General features: G+C 51.9%; 1 protein-coding gene and 1 pseudogene across 1 annotated transcript; both read left to right on the forward strand.

Moving 5' to 3' along the window:
* The first annotated feature begins 384 nt into the window (after positions 1 to 384).
* On the forward strand, positions 385 to 19,486 carry F10 (coagulation factor X). The gene is made up of 8 exons (XM_033843677.2): positions 385 to 587; positions 2,400 to 2,560; positions 11,008 to 11,032; positions 12,005 to 12,118; positions 13,448 to 13,579; positions 15,449 to 15,690; positions 17,664 to 17,781; positions 18,579 to 19,486. The coding sequence occupies exons 1-8, from the start codon at positions 518 to 520 to the stop codon at positions 19,208 to 19,210; spliced, it is 1,494 nt and encodes a 497-aa protein (XP_033699568.2). The 5' UTR covers positions 385 to 517; the 3' UTR covers positions 19,211 to 19,486.
* Positions 3,875 to 10,992, forward strand: LOC141277096 (lysine--tRNA ligase pseudogene; annotated as a pseudogene).
* Positions 19,487 to 19,890: the final 404 nt, after the last annotated feature.

Consider the following 19,890-nt stretch of genomic DNA (forward strand, 5'->3'; position numbering starts at 1 on the left):
ATCGGCCCAGGGGCCCGTGTGGTACGCACACCCCCCACCCAGCGTGGGCAGAACGCCCCGGGTCCTAACCGCGCGTCCACCACACACGGCCACGGACTAACGCTCCACCTCTCTCTAAACCTGTCCTAGAGAAAAGATGGGCAAATGATAACTTGGCTTTTATCGTGGTTGTGAGAACAAAAACAGAGCTAACATAAACGTCTGAAACTATACAATGACGTTTTTTCTCTCTCAGAACAAAGAGCTCCTGTGCCCACAGCAGGCCCCCCGGACACGGTTCCTGACAAGGACCGTTGGGCCAGGACCTCCCCACGCTACACAGGCCAAGGGGACCATGCCCTCAGTGCGGTCGCCTGCCCCTACCCTCCCCCCGCCTCCCCTGCCACCGGGCAGGCCCAGGCTCCAATCAGGAGGCTGAGATAAACAGCAGGACACCCAGCCACCCTCCGGCCAGGGGGAGTGAACCTTGCTCCAGAGGCCTGTCACAGCGGGGACGAGCGCTGTCCTCGGCCGCACCATGGCGGGCGGGCTGTGCCTCTTCCTTCTCGGCGCCTCCCTGGCTGGCCTCCTGCTGCCGGGGGCAAGTGGTAAGTGCCCCTCACCCTGCAGACTGCAGGGGTGGCCCTGGGGAGGAGGAGGGTGAGGGGTCAGGGCGATGCCCCTGAACTTCCACAGTGTGGAGAGTGGGTGCCCATCCCCTGTGGGAGGCTGGCACGAGAGCCTGGCGGGGTGGTTCCAGCCAGGCGTATCTTAGGGCCAGGTGTGCCTCCCTGTGGGTGGAGAGTCAGACAGCAGACCACAGATCACAAAGACAGAAACATGAGCAGAGAAGGAGAGAGAGAGACAGAGACAGAGACGGAGGGAGATGGAGGGAGGGGGAGGGGGGCAGTGGCAGAGACAGAGAGAAGCCCCCTTCCTCTGCCGGAGCAAACTGCGAGCACAGAGGCTAGGGGCTCACAGGCAGAGAGGAGCTTCCATGGCAGGGAAGAGGATGACAGCCAGTGCCACCACCCACAGGCTGGTTCCGCCAGGGGGCTCTAGGCTTTCTGGGACTCCAGACCTGTCCAAGAGAGGAAGCCAGAAAGGACAGAGCAGAGTGGAGGCAGCCCCGGGGGCCTGTCTGCATGTTTGCACTCTGGGTGACGTGGAAGTTCAGGGGCCCAGGCGCGTGGGAGGAGGAAAGGGTGAAAAGTGAGAAAGAGAAACAAACCAAACAGGAGGGGGGGGGGGACCAGGTAGGGGAAGGAGGGAGGGGAGGAATGGGTGTGTGGCTTGTATTTCAAAGCAAGCGGTCCCTGGAGGAGCAGATGTTTGGAGTAATGGAGGATGGGCCCACACAGAACAAACGTGGGCCTGGCCTTGCCGGGAAAACACAGGTGTCACTAAAAGAAATGGGGAATTTGGAAGGGAAGGTAATTTGAGGTAGGATCGAGTGCACACTCGGAGCTCTAGACACTCTTTAAAACAACCCTAAGAAGGAGGTATCTAGTTCCCACTTGCCAGTATTCAGCAGTAGGTGACCAAGATGCATTTGCCACTCAAGACAGTTCGATTCCGCAGCCCTGTTTTTTAGTTTCGGACATGGGGAGTCTGGAGCTCTGATGTGAGGGCAGACATCCATCGCTGTGAGAGAGCTGAAAACACAGAGCTCACGATGGAAGTTGGGACTAGAAACGCCAACTTGGAGAGTCATCTTCCTTATGGTGAGACTCTCAATTCCCCAGCAGAAAAGAGGCAGAGAGCAGGGCAGAGCGCCAAGAAAAGGACCTGAGGGCCTCCCACAGCACAGTGAAAAGGGGAAGAGGAGTGGGTGAGACCGGGGAGACCCAGGCAGCTCGGAAGGGACTACTGAGGGGAGAGGGGAGAGATCCCTGATGGGGGAGACCTCTGAGCCAGCACACTGGAACTGGCAGGTCAATTTAGTGGGCTTTTTTTTTTAATGAAACAGGACAGAAGTAGAAAATTTTGTCACAAGTACTATTTTGTAGAAAATAATAGTAAGCACTATTTCTTGAAACTTTTGTTTTACTCTTGTGTACGTGTGTCCTGGGACTTGAAACAAATCATACTTCTAATTGTAGATCGTGCAAAACCGTGTCACCTCCCCACCTAACGCAGAGCTGAGACCTTGAAGGGTGGGGAGGGGGCGCGGAGGGGAACAGCTGAGCCACAGAACGGAGTGGAGGGCCGGGGGAGGCAAGAGGGACCGAAGGGCGAGTTCCAGAAGGAGGGCTCGGGCCTCAGCGCGGGGCCGGGTGTGCGCGTGCAGGACAGGGCAGGTCAGTGGTGGGCGCGCAGGCCCAGGGCAGGCGTCTGACCCGTCACTCGCGGGGGCGGGGGTGGCCCGGGGACGGGACCGCATGTGGGCGAGCACGTGACAGCCGCGTTCCCCACCACAGTGTTCCTGCCCCGGGACCAGGCCCACAGCGTCCTGCAGAGAGTCCGCCGGGCCAACTCGTTTTGGGAGGAGGTGAAGAAGGGAAACCTGGAAAGGGAGTGCCTAGAGGAGGCCTGCTCGTATGAGGAGGCCCGCGAGGTCTTCGAAGACACGGAGAAGACGGTAAGGGGCGGCGCGGCCAGGACGCACTTACAGGGCTGCGGGGGCTTCTGAAGCGCTGTCAGGTCCACCTTAAAACTCAAAATGTTTATCTAAGAACGCTCTGTCGACCTCGGCAGTGCACAAGGACCCCAGGCCCCGGCTTTTCGCCAGACACTCAGCCGCCGCCATACTCGCCAACGGGTTCTGGTCCTGAGACCGCAGGGTGGGCGGTGCGCAGGCGCAGGACGAACGCGGCGTCGAGGCCCCGTTCCGTGCCTGCGCGGCGGCGGCGCCGGCGGTGGCGGCGGCGCGAAAGCACGCGCCCCTCCCCCGGAAGAGGTGGGGCCTCCGATGCTGCCCCGGAAGTCTCTGAGGTCCGTTAGCCACCTCGCGTTGTGCTGTCGTGTGGTGCTTTGCGTCAGGCCGTGGGGCGGCTTGGCTGCGGGGCAGGGGCCGAGGTGGAGGTGGACGGCCGCGAGCCAAAACTGAGCAACCGAGAGCTGAAGACGCCTGAAGGCTGAGGACAAAGTGGCGGAGAAGGAGGCCAAGCAGGAGCCCACGAGAGACAGCCTGGCCGCAGATGGCGGACCTGTCCACACCTCGGACAGCGGGCCCATCCACACCACAGGCCCGCAGTGGAGCGTCCAGCGGAGTCTGGGCCCTGGGGGACCCGTGCCACACAGGCTCGTGTAGACTCCTGCCTGCTCGCGGCAGCCTGGACGCCACCGGCCTGGCTCACCTTCAAGGTGGCGGAAGAGCTGTGCCCTTGGAGGACAGGTCCAGTTGCAAGTCATGGCTGAGTGGAGAAGTGTTAAGTCGGAAGAAGAATTTACTCAAGTCTATAGCAGACTGCCTTGTGGAGTCCAGAGAAGCCTGGGAAAACCGAGGAGCAGAGCCGAGAGTCCCTCAGCTCCACAGACTCGCATTACTGTCTTCTTGCTTCCATGGGCACCTCATCCCCCTTTGGCCGAAAGGTGAGGAAAGGCGGTATCATCGGAGATTCTGACTCCAGCCAGAGTGACTCTGTGAGGAAGAAGTGTATCCCACACGCCAAGATGATCACGTGTAGAATAAGTTTCTTGGAAGAGTTGGGGTTCCTAGATGAACTTCCCATGCTGAATGCCGCTTCACGGGGAGCTGTGACCAAGCTTTCCATCACCTAGCACAGCAACTTGGACATGAACCACGTGTAAGAACTGCTCCAGAACTCCAACTGTAAGATGCTGGTAGTTGGTGGCATTGACTGCATTTGTGATGTCGGATGCCAGTTCCAGACGATTTGACTCGAACTCACCACTCGTGAGTTTTACCTGGCCGATTATGATCTCGTGAAATCATGGATATCATATCAGGGATGCTGAACATGTTATGGGCAGTTACAAGACCACCCACCATCCAGTCAGCCCAGCAGGCCAAACCCATGAGATGGACTCCACCCCACCCTTCTGGAGAATGAGCACAATAGAAGGGCTCAAGAAAAACCTGGGAGTGAAGCTGCCAGAAACTAACCTCTTCAGAACAGAAGAGACCGAAAAAATTATTGATCACATCTGTGTCGCAAAAACTGCTGAATGTCCTCCGCCTCAGACCACAGGTAGACTCCTTGCTGAGCTTGTCAGAGTCTCTGAAAGTGGCTTGCAGCAGCGACCCACTCATCGGTGATCGCCCACAGATAACGGCCAGACAGACTGCTCTGGGTCTCACTGAGCAGGTTGAGTTACTTGTCATGAGGAGGGAAGTGTGCAGTGCTTACACTGGGTTAAATAGTCCCATACAGCAGCCAGAGGCTTTTAAACAACAGGCCAGAGCCACCAACGAGGATGATGTTCATAGATGAAAACTTCTGTACCGCCTGGAATCCAGGCTGCCCCCCACCTGGCTGTGGCATGGACATTGGCTGCATCACCATGTTTCTCACAGCCTACGGTAACATCAAGGAGGTACTTCTGTTTCCTGCCATGAAACCTGAAGGTAAGGAGAATGTGGCAACCACTGATACATTGAAAAGCACAATAGTTGGCACTTCTGTCTAGAAGATAATAATTGGTAAGTTGTATGACTCAGACATCTTTGCATTCCTGCAAAAGGTCAAGGTCTGCAAGGGAATTCTTGTGTTGCTATCCATTTGACTACCATGGTTCATTTCAGCCACCAGAAGAGAGAAGAAGAATTAAGAATTCATTTTTACTCCTTGTTACCAAGTGAACGATTTCTCTCTTTTAAAAAGTTATTCATAATTTCAGGAACTGTTTTTATTTTTAACTGTTCCTTTAATTCACATACACTTAACAGTTTTTTAGATTATAAAAATAATTGTAGTGCCAAGTTCATGTTCTGCCTTTTTCCTCAGCATCATTTCCCAAACACTCTGCCTTACTTCCTTAGAACTACCATACTTATAATTTTAAAGAGCTAAGTTGTTTGTTTGTTTTGGCCATGCTGCACAGCTTGTGGGATCTTAGTTCCCCAAACAGGGCTTGAACCCACGCACTCAGCAGTGAAAGTTCACAGTCCTAACCACCAGACTGCCAGGGAATTCTCTAAATAATTCACGTGTCAAAGAAGAAGTCTCAAGGGAAGCTAGAAAATACTTTCAGGACTTCCCTGGTGGTGCAGTGGTAAAGAATCCACCTTTCAGTGCAGGGGACGTGGGTTTGATCCCTGGTTGGGGAACTAAGGTCCCCATGCTATGGGCCAGCTAAGCCCATGCGCCTCAACTACTGAGCCCACGCACCTCAACTAGAGAGCCCACGTGCTGTAAACTACAGAGCCCACATGCTCTGGAGCCCGTGCGCCACAACTAGAGAGAGAAAACCCACATGACACAACTAGAGAGAAGCCCGTGCACCGCAACAAAAGATCCCGCGTGCTGTGACAAGGATGCCACAAGTAAGACCCAACACAGCCAAAAATAAAAATATATATAAATAAATTTTTTGAAAAAAGAAAAGAAAATACTCTCAGCTGAACAAAAATGAATACATAACATACAAGATCTCGTGGGATGCAGCTAAACAGTGCTTATCGGGAAATTTATAGCATGAAATGTTTTTATAGGAAAAGAAGTTTTCAAATTGATAATCTAAGCTTCCACCTTAAGACACACACACACAAAAAGGCAAAATAAACCCAAAAGAGGAGAAATCAATAAAATTGAAGAAATAATTTGAAATAATAGAGAAAATCAGTAAAACTGATAAGATTTAACAAGATTGACAAAAAAGAGCACATGAATTGTATCAGGAATGAAAGAAGAGATATTACTACAGACCCTGCATATGTTAAAAGGATAATAAGAGAATACTATGAACAACTCCATGCACAAATTTGGATGGAATTTTACAATTTGGATGAAATGGACCAATTCCTCAAAACCATGAACTATCAAAACACGTAGTACGACAGAGATATCTGCAAATTCAACTTCTTAGTTAAAAACCTTCTGTAAAGGAAATGTCCAGGTCCAGACTGTGTCACTGGTGAGTTTTACCAAACATTTATAGAAGAAATAACACCAATTCTGTGTAATCTCTTCTAGAAACGAAAAGGGAACACTTGTAAGTTTGTTTTCTATCAGCATTACCCTGATGCCAAAACCCACAAAAACAGAAGAAAGAGAAAAAGAGGGAAGGAGGGAGGGAGGAAGGTAGAAAGAAAGCAAGCTATATAACAACATTTCTCATGAACCTCTTATAAATATTCTCAACAAATTATTAGCAAATTGAATAAAGCAATATATGTTAAAAAAAAAAAAAGAAGAAGAATACACAATGACCAAGTGGGTTTATCTGGGGTACACAAGGCTGGCTCAGTATTTGAAAATCAATAGTGTAATCCACCAGTTTAAAGAAGAAAAATCCACATAATCATATCAACTGATAGAGAAAAAGCACCTGAAAAGATTCAACATCCATTCATGATAAAAAACCTTTCAGTGATTTCCCTGGTGGTCCAGTGAGTAAGACTCTGTGCTCCCAATGCAGGGGGCAGGGGTTTGATCCCTGGTAGGGTTATGAGATCCTGCACGCATGCTGCAACTAAAAGATCCCGCATGCCGCAGCGAAGACCCAGAGCAGCCAGAAATAAATATTTTTAAATAAGTAAATAAAACAATTATTAAAAAAAAACCTTTCAGCAAACTACAATTAAAAGGGAACTTCTTCAACATGATAAAGATTATTAACAAGGAACCTACAGCTGATATCGTGGTGAAAACTGAATGCTTGCCCTCTAATACTGGGAAAAAGGCAAGGATGTCCATTTCTAATACACCCAATTCAGCATTGTACTGGAAACCCTAGCCATAAGGAAGGTTTAACAATAAGCCAAGATAAAGAAATGAAACTCCCTATTTGCAAGTAACATGATTATCTACATAGAAAATCCCATGGAATCTGGAAAAAATACTCCTAAAATGTATGTGTCTAGCAAGGTCACAGAATACAAGGTCAGCACACAAATATTAATTGTATTTCTGTGTAGTAGTAATGTGTAGTTAGAAACAAACAAATAATTAATGCCACTTACTGTTGCTCCAAAGAAAAATATCTATGTGTAAATCTAATAAAACATGTGCACGACCTGTATGCTGAAATCTGCAAAATGCTAACGAAAGGAAGAGGACCTACATGAATAGACATAGAATGTTCATGGTTTGAAAGACTTAACATATTAAAATATTGACTCTTCCCTATTTGATATATAGATTTAATGCAGTGCCAAACTTCCATCAGATAAAGACAAGTTGATTCAATATTTGTAATATGGAAAAACAAAGGAATTAGAATAGCTAAAACAATTTTGAGAAAGAAGATAAAATTGGAGGAATCACACTGCCTGATTTAAAGACTTACTGTAAATCTACATTAATCACAGAGATAAGGGACTTGCTTGGTGGCGCAGTGGTTAAGAGTCCGCCTGCCAGTGCAGGGGACACAGGTTCAATCCCTGGTCCCAGATGATCCCACATGCCGTGGAGCAACTAAGCCCGTGCACCACAACTACTGAGCCCAAGTGCTGCAACTAGCCCGCGTGCCTAGAGTCCATGTGCCGCAACAAGAGAAGCCACTGCAGTGAGAAGCCCATGCACCTCAACGAAGAGTAGCCCCTGCTCGCCACAACTAGAGAAAGCCCGCGCACAGCAATGAAGACCCAACGCAGCCATAAATAAATAAATAAATAAAATCGTAGCGATACTGATGTGTGCTGTTGGTAAAGGGAGAAGCACATAGATCAAAAGAACAGAATAGAAAGTCCATAAATAGACCCATGCAAATATGGCCAGTTGATTTTTTTTTTAATATTTATTTATTTAGGCTGTGCCGGGTCTTATTGCAGCACGTGGGATCTTCATTGCCACATGCGGGATCTTTAGTTGCGGTATGCATGCGGGATCTTTAGTTGTGGCATGCATGCGGGATCTAGTTCCCCTACCAGGGATCAAACCTGAGCCCCCTGCATTGGGAGCACAGAGTCTTACCCACTGGACCACTGGGGAAGTCCTTGGCCAATTGATTTTGACAAAGGTGCATAAGCATTTCAATAGAAAAAGAATTCTCTTTTTCAATAAATGGTATTGGAATAATTCTACATCTATATGCAAAAAAAGGTCAGCTTTGACCTAAACGTCACAACTATACAAATATCTCAAAATGGACCATATAGCTCTAAAGATAAAACAGGAAACTTTTAGGAGAAAATTTTCATGACACAAAGTTAAGTTAGGCAAAAATTCTTAGACGTGACACCAAAAGCGTAATCCATAAAAAGTGTATAGATAAATTAGACTTATTCTACATTCAAAACTTTTGCTCTGTGAAAAACATTAAGAGAATGAAAATACAAGCTATTGACTAAGAAAATATTTGCAAATCACATATCTGCCAAAAGTTTTGTGGTCAGAATATAAAGAACTCTCACAAGTCAACAGAAGAAAATAAACAACCCAATTAAATACAGTGAGCAAAAGATTTGAACAGACACTTCACCAAAGAGGATACATGGATGGCAAATAAGCATGCGAGAAGATATTCAACATTATTAGCCATTACAGAAATGCAGATTAAAACCACGATGAGGGACTTCCCTGGGTCCAGTGGTTAAGACTCCATGCTTCCACTGCAGGGGGCATGAGTTCGATCCCTGGCCAAGGAACTGAGGTCCCACGTGCCGCAAGGTGCGCCCCCCCCCAAAAACAAAACAAAACACAATGAGATGCCACTACACACCTAGAATAAAAACCAAGTGCTGGTGAAGATGTGGAGCGACCACAGCTCATACACTGCTGTGGGCACGCAAAACGGTACAGCCAGTCTGAAAAGCAGTTTGACAGTTTCATATAAAGTTACCATGTGACTCAGCAATCCCATTCTTGGGTATTTACTGTAGAGAATTGAAGACTTTTTCAACAAAACCTGTACATAAATGTTTATAGCAACTCTATTCATAATTGCCGAAAACTAGAAATAGTACAGATGTCCTTTGTTGGGTGAATGGATAAACAAAGCGTGGTACGCCACACAGTGGAACACTGCTCATCAGTAAAAGAGCACAAACATCGACATGCACAGTAACTCGAATGAATTTCAGTTTCAGAGGCACTATGCTGAGTGAAGGAAGCTAGTTTCACAAGGTTATATCACGTATGAGTCCATTTACAGGACATTCTCAAGAAGTCATGACTGTAGTGACGCAGAGCAGACTCGTGCTGGGCATTCGGAGCGGGGGTGGCCAGTGGCTGGCAAGGTTGGGGGAGATGGAGCTGTTCTGCGTCTCGGTTGTGGCGGTGATGATACAAATCTATACATGTGTTGGCTTTTATAGAATTGTACACCAAAAAAAGTTTTACTGTGCGATAAATTTTTAAATAAAAAATTTAAAAGTGTAGTCATTTCTTAGGCCTTCTGTAACAAAGCACCCCAAATTGGGTGTCTTAAAACAACAGAAATTTACTCTCTCACAGTTCTGGAGACCACAAGTCGAAACCAAAGTGTCACCAGGCTTGGTTCCTTCTGGAAGGTCTGAGGGAGGATCTGTTCCATCCTCTCGCCCAGCTTCTGGGGGCGACCAGCAGCCCTTGCTGTTCCTTGGCCGGTAGATACATCACTCCACTCTCTGCCTGCACCTTCACACAGCCTTCTCTCTGTGTGGCCTGTGTGATATTTTATGTCTCTTATAAGGACACTCTCATTGATTGGGGGTCCACTCTAATCCAGTACGAGCTGTTCTCGATCCATAACTTAATTACATCTGCAAAGACCCTCTTTCCATTAAGGTCAGATTCTGAGGTTGCACCTAAGTTGGGGCCGGGGAGTAGGGGAGACACTAATTAACCTACTATAGATAGAAAAAAATTGTTTTAAGACTACGAACATTTCTTTTCAGTGTTACATAGGCTCTTGATGCCCTGTTTTAAGCTAATTACCAATTATCTTTTTTTTCAAGTATCATAATGATTATTCTCCAAGCATCCGATCGTGTTTTGAATCTTGACCCAGGTATCTTAATGTAAAACCACTTATTGATTGGCTTGGGGGTAGCAAATAGAGCAAACCATTTTTGGTACAATCCGTTTCTTGGTAATTAATTTGAAAATAAATTTTCAATATTTAACAAAGTTGTGCAATTAAGATGATCGAGCATGGCATCTGGGAAACATTTTGTAATATTAAATGATTCATGTTAATCTTAAATTGATACACATGTAGGTCTAGATGTAATATGTGTGAAGTATAACACTGATTCTTCATATAAAAGCTTGGATATAGGTATTGATTTAAGAGATAGTAAAAAATTATATGATAATGTTGTATATGATGAAATTTAAACATTCTGTCTTAGAATTACAATTATTTGTCATTATGAATTTGTTACAGTGTTTGCATGTGATACATAAAGGGTACAGTTTGCTTCTGAATCTAAGCAATCACTTTAGAGATTTTACTTCAGTCGCTGTTGTCTCAGCACAGTTTCTCCAAACTGAGATTAGTGAAAAACAAACAAATAAAACCTATATAGAAACTTCTGTGGTTCAAGAAAAGTAATCCAATTTCGAATTACTTAACAGTTGAAGCAAATAATGTGAAAATCTTGATTGTGATCATATCGTTAGTGATTTTGCTAGGATGAAAGTTAGAAAAGTACATTTAATATTACAAAATGTTTCCCAGATGCCATGTTCAACTGTGTGAGCAGGCAAGAAAATGGACACCAGGCCGTATTGGGGTATGATCATTTATTACATGAACATGTATTGTATTAAAAAAAAAGATGAATGAAGCCACAGCTTTACAAATGCAGGGGATCTGAAAACATTTCCCCTTCAGGTTGAATAGTTCTAGGGCATTTTGTTCCAGAAAATGACCTCTGTCTGGGAAATAGCCTATTCGCTTGAGTTACTAGATTGTCGCTGTTATTGGTGTAAAATGTCTCTTTTCCATAATGCATTTAAAATTTTTTTTCCCTTTTAGAATGAATTCTGGAATATATACAAAGGTGAGATGTTTTCTGTTTCAGTCTTGAGTGAGAGGGGTTCATCAGGGTATTTAAATCGGGAGAGATTGTATTCAAACTTTGAAGATTTTCCTGAATTTCCTTTCTGCTCCTGTTTAAGTTTTACTTATCTAAGACTTTTCCCCTCTGAGTGTTTCCATAATAGTGATCGTAAAATAGTTTTTTATAGTAGCTTTATACTAATTCTAGTTTTGTTACTTATACACATTTAAATCGGTTCATTCCCATTTGAGGATACCAAATTCCATGATAATTTTTTTAAACCCAAGTATACTAGGTAGAAACAGAACATAAGAGTCTGAAACACTGGGTCCTCTCATAAGGTAACCACGTTGATTTAATGCTTATAGCGTCTAAAATGGTATTTATCATAACTAATGTTTTCATTCTGGTAATAGTATTCAGGTTTCTCAAAATGACAGCTGGACCTGTCTCTAAATTGTATTGTGCAAATGCCCCAAGAAATGTGAAGTCCCATGTTAGTGCTGTACAGGAACTTTTCCTTCTCCTTTTACACCCAAACCATTGGAAATAGGAACCGTCTTGTCGATGCCCAGCCCAGAAACAAGTGTCCAGCAATCACTTATCCTCCCTCCTTCCAGCTGACCCCATGTGGTCACCAGCACAGGGCTCCGCTCCGTGATGGAAAAAAGTTGTCAGTGATTGTAAAAACACGGTCAGAGTTCTCAGCAAAAATTGGAAAACTCAGTCAGCAATCCAGCTAGATAGAGGCATCACGTGCACGTAGCCACAAAGCTGGGGCGGGGGGTGGCGGGGGGGGGGGGGGCAGTGGTAACGAAGTCCAGACAGGACAGCTTGTTTACAGGAAAACAGGAAGAATCCCAGGTTCATTCAAGTTAGCTGAGAACTGGGCGCCAGAATCAACCAGCAAAATCGTTTCCACGATGAGGGGAATTGCCTGCAAGCTGTGGTTTCCAAATGTTTTCTGCGCAGATGGTGACCAGTGTGAAAGCCGTCCTTGCCTGAATCAGGGCATATGTAAAGATGGCCTCGGGGAATACACATGCACCTGTTTGGAAGGATTTGAAGGCCAAAACTGTGAATTACGTGAGTTCCTCTTCTTGGTGGACCTTCAGGTCAGAGCCCCCTGCCGAGGCCAGGTGGGAATGCGGGAAGAAGCTAGAGGCCCAGGGAAACCGTCTCCGGTCACGTGGGCTTCAGCCTGTGCTCCGTGAGGCTGTGCCGCTGCAGGCAGTGGAACGCGAGTCAGAGTCCCCAGTGTGGAGGACGGGATACCGGGCACTCCTCTGCCCCTCTGAGGAGCGGCTGTGGAACGAACATTCCCGAAGGGTGGGGCCCCTTCACCTGGAAACGAGAACCGACGTTTCTTTCCTCGGAGGAGGATGTTTCTCCTGCTTGTCAGGATCCTGGAAATTCGTGCGAATGTCAGTGCTGAATGATCGGGATTGTCCAATTATATAACATTATTATATAAACATTTGGTACAATTAATTCTGCATGGAAAAATCACTGAGTTTTCCTAATACAGTGATTAACTTTTAATAAAAATTAGGTTAGAATTAGGCCAGTTTCTCCCTGAGGAGAAAAATTCAAGCTTTTTGAATTTCTTAATCTTTAATCTTCAGAGCATGCTTTTCGATTGGATACTTCTGAGTTTTCCCCAGTGGGAGTATCAGTCGTGCACCCTTCCATCCACCGTCCAGAGCAGCTTCCCCAAATACCGTTCTGCTGACGCTGGGGCTGTCAGGAATGTTTTCTGAAATTTCTTCAATGTCTGCCCCGTAACTAGTCTTTCATCAAAACCCAGTGGCGAAATGTAAAGTCAGCTGCCAGGCGGCATGACTGATGAGTCTGGGGTCTGATGTCCGGTGCACGTTGGCACGGTCCGGCAGTGAGGGCCCCTGTGCCCGGCGCCTCGCGGGACCTGGACAGCTCTCCTGGGGGCTGGGTGGTCTCCACCCCTTTACAAGGGACGCGACAGGCCGTGGGGTTTAAATAACGTGCCCAAATCACACAGCTGGAGACCGACGGCCAACTGGGAGCCGGCCTGAGTCCGGGACGTGGCTACCACCCCTCCTTCCCGCCGCACGGGAGCCAGACCCCCGTCTGGGGATGGACCCCAGGTGCTTTATGCCACGGGGGACTGAGGCCTCAGAGTGGACGCCGTGGTCTACTCTCGGCTCGGCCTGAGCTCCCACCTCGCTGGCCAGCGCCGCCACGCCCTTCTTAGGGCTGAACTTGAGACCCTCCAGCCTCCAGGCCTTCCCTGGGCTTGTGTGGGCTCCCTGGCCCCGGGGGCCCCACGTTGGCAGGGGAGGGGCCTGCCCGGGGCGCCGGCTGGTGGGCACCGTGGCACCGGCGAGTGACGGCACGTCCCTGGCGGGCCGCACCCTCAGCTTCCCGGCTCTTCCGCAGCCACGCGTGAGCTCTGCAGCCTGGACAACGGGGGCTGTGACCAGTTCTGCAGGGAGGAGCGGAGCGCGGTGCTGTGCTCGTGCGCCAGCGGGTACGACCTGGGCGACGACGGCAAGTCCTGCGTCTCCACAGGTAGGAGGGGCGCAGGCTGGGCTCCCGGTGGGGCTCGTGGTTTGGAGACAGACCCACTGTTTCTGTGAACCGCCTGAGAAACGGGCCAGTGCTGTCAGCTCTCTTGGGGGCACGTGGAGCGTGAGGGTAACGCGTGGAGGTCTCTTTGCCCAGTGCCCGGTTTGCAGCGAATCCCAAGTGGCCACTTTGCAGCTGCCACGATGGCGTCCCCGTCCCTCTCGGAAGGGCGGGGGCTTGGGAGGCTGGAGTTTCAAGGGCCGGAGCCGTGGGCCGGCCGAGGAGCCGGGGAGGGGGGGCAGGGGCCAGAAGGGGAACCCAGGGCCCTCCAGCACCGTTTTGGGTTGTGTGGGTCCCGATGTTAACAGAAGATTTTTTCCGTGATAAAAGCCAGATGCCATGCATCTGGCCCAGAAGCTCACGGAGGGCTGAGTGAGGGCCTGGGTTCTGGGGGTCCTGGTGGTGGGAGAGGCCCCGTCTCACACCCCATGGGGAGTCCTGCCTGACCGGGACTCCTCTGCTGTGGGGCGGGGGCCGGCCGTGCCCTTCTCAACTCGGGCTCCTTCTTGGGGTGACCCCAGCTCCTCCTCCAGCAGGCCCCAGCTGGCCCGCAGCCTTGGCATTACCTGGGGTGGTGAGGAATGCATAGTCCCGGGCCCACTGTAGAGGTGGGCATATTCCAGGGCAGTGGCAATTGTGTAAAATTAAATCTCTCAACAGGTAGAGGACAGTGAGATTTACATTTCTATTGGTAATGAGATTTTTTTTTTTTTTTTTTTTTTTTTTACGGTACGCGGGCCTCTCACTGTTGTGGCCTCTCCCGTTGCGGAGCACAGGCTCCGGACGCGCAGGCTCAGCGGTCATGGCTCACGGGCCCAGCTGCTCCGCGGCATGTGGGATCTTCCCGGACCGGGGTACAAACCCGTGTCCCCTGCATTGGCAGGCGGACTCTCAACCACTGTGCCACCAGGGAAGCCCCCCCCAAAATATTTTAATTGAAGTTGTTGCTTGTCATGCTTGCAAAATTTTTTTAATTCCAGGAATAATTACAGATCAATTTAAAATAAAGTTTGATGTTTGAAAATAAAATCAGGTAAACTACTTCCTGGTGCAGAAAGTTCTGTTCTAAGTCATGGACGAGCTGATGCAGAACTTCAAGGGGGCAGTGATCACAAACGTTAAGGCAGAGGCAGCTGGCGTGGGAAGAGCTCTCCTCCGCGAGCGAGCGAGCACACTCCCAGTGCACCCGCGGGCCCTGCGGGGCAAGTTCCACCAGGAACACACGGGGGACGGCCTCAGATGTGCGGCCCCCAGCTCCCCTGCCTCTGTTCTGCTTCGCCCCCGCTCTGCCTCGGTTGCCTAGTTGGTAAGGATACGAAAGGGCGCTTTTCGGCCTTTCCTGGCCCCTCCCTTGCTTGGCGCTTGTAAGGGTCGCTGTCATCCTTCAGCTGTCCCTGACAAAGCTCCGCCTGCCACTCGTCCTGCCCAGAACACTTCTTTCTCTTCAGCGTTTCATTAGGAAATGTTTCCAACACACAGCGGGGCTAAGAGAACTTTGGGGCTTGAGCGCCCCAGCCCCCCGTCTGCCATCCTGGTCTCCATGTACCAGTCGTGTCCCCCGCAGCCCCACGGTCCTCCGTCCAGCCACAGCCACCCGACTTCCACAGGCGTCCCAGTAGACACAGAGCCCCTTACACGCGTCTGCACGCTGGCCGGCCAGAGGTCAGGGCTCCCACCCGCAGCCCAGCCCTAGCAGGACACAGGGCGCCCCACTCCCCCAGGGCCCGCTTCTCGGGCTCCTCCTCGGAGTGGCCTGCGTGGGCCCTGCAGGGAGGCCTCCGCGAGGCTGAGGCCCGACTGCTGTTCTTCCAGAGCCCTTCCCCTGCGGGAAGCTCACCCTGGGACGCGGCAGGCGGTCGGCCACCCACGGCAGCGGGGAGGCCCCCGAAGCAGGCGTGCCGGAGCAGTACGACCGCGGAGACCTGGGCCCCACCGAGAGCTCCCTCCACCTGCTGGGCCTCAACGGGACAGAGCCCAGCCCCAAGGAGGACGAGAGCCACCTGGTCCGGATAGTGGGCGGGAGGGACTGCGAAGACGGGGAGTGCCCCTGGCAGGTAACCGCGCGCAGCTCAGCGGCCGGTGAGCTGGGTGGGGGCTGCCCTGCCGGGCGCCCGGCCCACGCGGGCCCGCAGCAGACTTGAGTGGGCGGCGGCGGAAGGAGCCGAGGTCGAAGAGGCCGGGCCTCTGCCCTCTCTGCCCGGCCCCCCCTCCCGCCCAGGCAGAGAAGGGGCTCCAGCTCGGGCGGCAGCGGGGGGGTGGGGGGCGCAGGCGGAGGACGGCTCCCCTGAGGCCTCTGCTTGCTCTTTGGTTCGACGGGAGGCGGAAAGAGTTGCTCTCCCTGTTTCATTTCTAATTTGGTAGATTTTTCTTACCCAAACACCCAAGTCCTAATGAGGCAGACGGTACCTTAGCAAAAAGTATATCCATCTGTTTTCAAAGGTAAAAACTCACTGTTTGGTTGTTGATTTGGACTAAAGTTGCCAGACTTAGCAAATAAAAACACAGGTTTCCACTTAAATTTGAATTTCAGATAAACAATAAATAAGTTTTAATGTGAGTATGTCCCAAATATCACACGGGACACACACTGAAAATTATTTGCTATTTACCTGAGTCAGATTTAACTGGGGGCCTACCCAGAACCCTCACTTGGCCTTTAAGCGTCCAAAGCCAAAATGCCTTCTCCTGCAAGTAATATTCCCAGAGCTGCCGACAACCCTTAGGAATGACGTCAGCTGGCCCCCACCGGCTACAAGGCAGGTGTGCGTTTATCTGAATTATCACGAGCCTGAGCAAGGACACGCCAAAACCTAGTCACCATCCACGGAGAGTGTGTCGCGGGTCAGGGCTGCCTGGGTGTTGTGCGTGTGGGTCTGAAAGCGCCAGGGCCTCTTCTCTCACGTGTGGCATCACGACCTAGGAAGGGAGGTGAGCCCCCCCCAAATCCCCACAATTCCAGTTGCTGCGTGAGAGGGCCAGGAACGTGGTACCCGTGGAGCATGTGAATTCCCACTGGGAAAGGAGGGCGGCTCCCCACAGGGCGGGGGCGGACACGGGGCTCTGAGGGGCTCGCATGGGGCTCTCCGGGGAGCGGACAGGAAGAGCCTCACGGGAGGGTCCCCAGACTTGGCCAGTTGCCTCATGTCCGTCTCCAGGAAGGACGGTCAGTGACCCAAGTCTTAGGAAGACTGACCCTCCTCACTTGTCCCACAAGTGGGGTTATGAGTTGATAGATTATGCAAAAACAAAAACAAAACATCACGACTTCATGCCAGTCATGAACGTCCTCCAAAGTTCTTTTAGAACTTGACATTGTTGAGAGTTTCATTAACCTGCCCCCTCTCAACCCATGGCTGTTGCTTAGCGAGTCCCCAGAGAAGGGAAAGCAGAAAACGCTCTCTCGGCATCTGCCGGCCCAGCCCTTTGGGGAGAAGGAAAATAGGGGAAGGGTCTGTGCTCTCACTCGCCCAGTCAGCACCCCATCCCGGTGGAGTGTTCCCCGCCCCATGTCCTGTCAGGAGCAGCCATGTGGATCCCAGGAACCGGCCTTGAATGGTAGCACCCGCAGCCGCGGGAGGGGGTCCGGACGGTGGAAGCGTCCCCAGGCCCAGCGTAGCAAGTGTCTCGTCCAGAGCCTGGTGTCTGCCTGGTCTGGGGCCTAATTCACACCAGAGACAACAGACAGCAGTTCTTCTGCACATAGAGCTGCTGAGGGGCCTTCCGGAGCCGGGAAATACAGACGGGTAGGGGCTGGATCTGGGTGGGGAGAAGCCCCTCAGCCGTAGCGCTGGGCCCTCGGCAGGGCCGTGGGGTCCATGGTGGGCCCGCTCCAAGAACGGGCGGCGCTGGGCAGCACGGCCCCTGGAGGTGGGCGTGGGGCTGCGCTGGCCTGGTCCTCGTTCCAGCTCGAAGACCCCACGAGTCCTCCCGGGGGGCAGGCCCACTGTGGTGGGGAGATGGGGAGGAGGCTTGGGCTAACGGTCTCAAAGTCAGGCTCCACCTGGCACCTCTGGCCCTCCCGTCACAGGCTCTGCTCGTCAATGAGGAGAACGAGGGCTTCTGCGGGGGCACCATCCTGAGCGAGTTCTGCGTCCTCACCGCGGCCCACTGTCTTCTGCAGGCCAAGCGGTTCACAGTGAGGGTAGGTGAGTGCCGCTCACACCGTGCGGGGCCCCCGGGTTTCAGAGGCACTAGGACTGACAGGCTGGCCGGAAAAGCTAGTTCAAATACTGAGGTCCTGAGGGGGAGAGGGAGGCCGGGGGACGAGGGGCGCCCCTGCCCCCTGCACGCAGGGTCCGCCGTGCCCTCTCCTCCGGGAAGTCCCCCAGAGCCCCCAGCCGTCTGAGCAGCCGCCACCACTGCCCCACATTTGCATCTGGGGGACTATTTCCTAACGTCCCCCTTCTCACCACACCCTAGAGCTGCTCCACGACAGTCCAGGGCGAGCCACGTGCCCGAGCCACGGCTGTAATGTCTAGCTTCCTAGTTCCCTTACGTCGTCTAGTTTTAAAGTCCACAGGTGATACTCATTTCGGTAACACCCCTCATTACCCAGTATAGCCAAAGTCGTGTCAGTTTGACCTGTAATTGGCTTGTAAAGTCCTCTTGAGGTATTTTGAGTTGGTTTTTCATTCTGAGATTTGGCACTCATGGCACATGTGGGTTCTGCTCAGTGCCCACTTGGCCCCGTGGCTGGGGGCAGGTCCAGCAGGCCGGACCCGGTGCCCAGCCCCACCCGCGGGCAGACCAGGGGAGGGTGGCCGCTGCCCCCAGCGGGGAAGCCGTAGGCTGTCACACTGGCCTCGCTCTAGTCGCCTGTATTTCACATTTCCTAGTGACCACGTGCCAATCTCTAAGCAGAAAAAAAGCGGGACTGCTTTAAAGCGTCAGTGATGTGCAGGGCCTGGCGGCCCCCAGCTGACGGCCACGTCCCCGTCCGCAGGTGACCGGGACACGGAGAAGGAGGAGGGCAACGAGATGGCACACGAGGTAGAGGTGACCGTGAAGCACAGCCGGTTCGTCAAGGAGACTTACGACTTCGACATCGCGGTGCTGCGGCTCAAGACGCCCATCAAGTTCCGCAGGAACGTGGCGCCCGCCTGCCTGCCGGAGAAGGACTGGGCCGAGGCCACGCTGCTGACCCAGAAGACGGGCGTCGTCAGCGGCTTCGGGCGCACGCACGAGCGGGGCCGCCTGTCGTCCACGCTCAAGATGCTGGAGGTGCCCTACGTGGACAGGACCACCTGCAAGCTGTCCAGCAGCTTCACCATCACCTCCAACATGTTCTGCGCCGGCTACGATGCGCAGCCCGAGGACGCCTGCCAGGGCGACAGCGGCGGCCCCCACGTCACCCGCTTCAGGGACACCTACTTCATCACTGGCATCGTCAGCTGGGGCGAAGGATGCGCGCGGAAGGGGAAGTACGGCGTCTACACCAAGGTCACCAACTTCCTCAAGTGGATTGACAAGTCCATGAAAGCCGGGCTGGGGACGGGGGGAGCCGCGCCCCCAGTGAAGCCCCCCACTGCCCCTCGCAGCCCCTGCCTCTCCCTCCTCTCAGCACCGGGGCTCTGAGCCGGCCTCCCTCCCTGCCGTGATTAGAGCTGGGTTGATTCCTTATCCTGCTTCTGTTTTTGCTCCACCGAAGTGGGAAATGAAGGTCCATTTGGAACCTGGGACCCTGCCTTCCCGTCGCCAGCTGGGAGGTTTCAGGATTCGGGAAGTGCTACCCACATAGGATGGGCCAGGGCTCCCAGACCAAGTCTTAAAACTGAGGGGCCTTTTCTGTTCACAGCGCGTTTCTCTGTCCTGGAGGCCGCCAGCTGCCCCCCTGGCTGCTCACAACAGTGCTGAGTAAACCAGCAGGGTTCTGGGAGCACAGGGGCGCCAGGGCCAGCCCCCCTCCCCAGGGTCAGGTGGGGCTTCCCCACGCGTGCCCTCCTGGCCCCCAGTCACCTCCCAGGAGAGGCAGGCTCCCTGGGAAGGCAGGGCCCAGCAGGTTTCGTCGGCAGGGACATTTTAATGTTGACCTAAAGACCGACTCTCTACGTGGCTTCACGGCTGCGTCCCTGGGGGCCCAGCCACATGGGCTCCAGAGCCACGGGCACGCCCCTGGGTGTGACTGTCGCCAGGCCGGGGCTCTGGAGTCTTCCTCTAGGCCACAGCCCAGAGCACGAACCCAGCTCTGGCTAGCCCCTGCCGCCCCCCTGCTACCCTGCTAGCGAGGTATGTGCTGGGGGGCTGCAGGAGGGCCG

Source organism: Tursiops truncatus, chromosome 18 (assembly GCF_011762595.2).
Source record: "Tursiops truncatus isolate mTurTru1 chromosome 18, mTurTru1.mat.Y, whole genome shotgun sequence".
Classification (NCBI taxonomy): domain Eukaryota; kingdom Metazoa; phylum Chordata; class Mammalia; order Artiodactyla; family Delphinidae; genus Tursiops; species Tursiops truncatus.

Coding starts and splice junctions, on each gene's coding strand:
- F10 (XM_033843677.2), top strand. CDS start 518: ATGGCGGGCGGGCTGTGCCTCTTCCTTCTCGGCGCCTCCCTGGCTGGC. Junction 2,561..11,007: donor TCGAAGACACGGAGAAGACG/GTAAGGGGCGGC, acceptor TTTCCCTTTTAG/AATGAATTCTGGAATATATA. Junction 15,691..17,663: donor ACGGGGAGTGCCCCTGGCAG/GTAACCGCGCGC, acceptor CTCCCGTCACAG/GCTCTGCTCGTCAATGAGGA.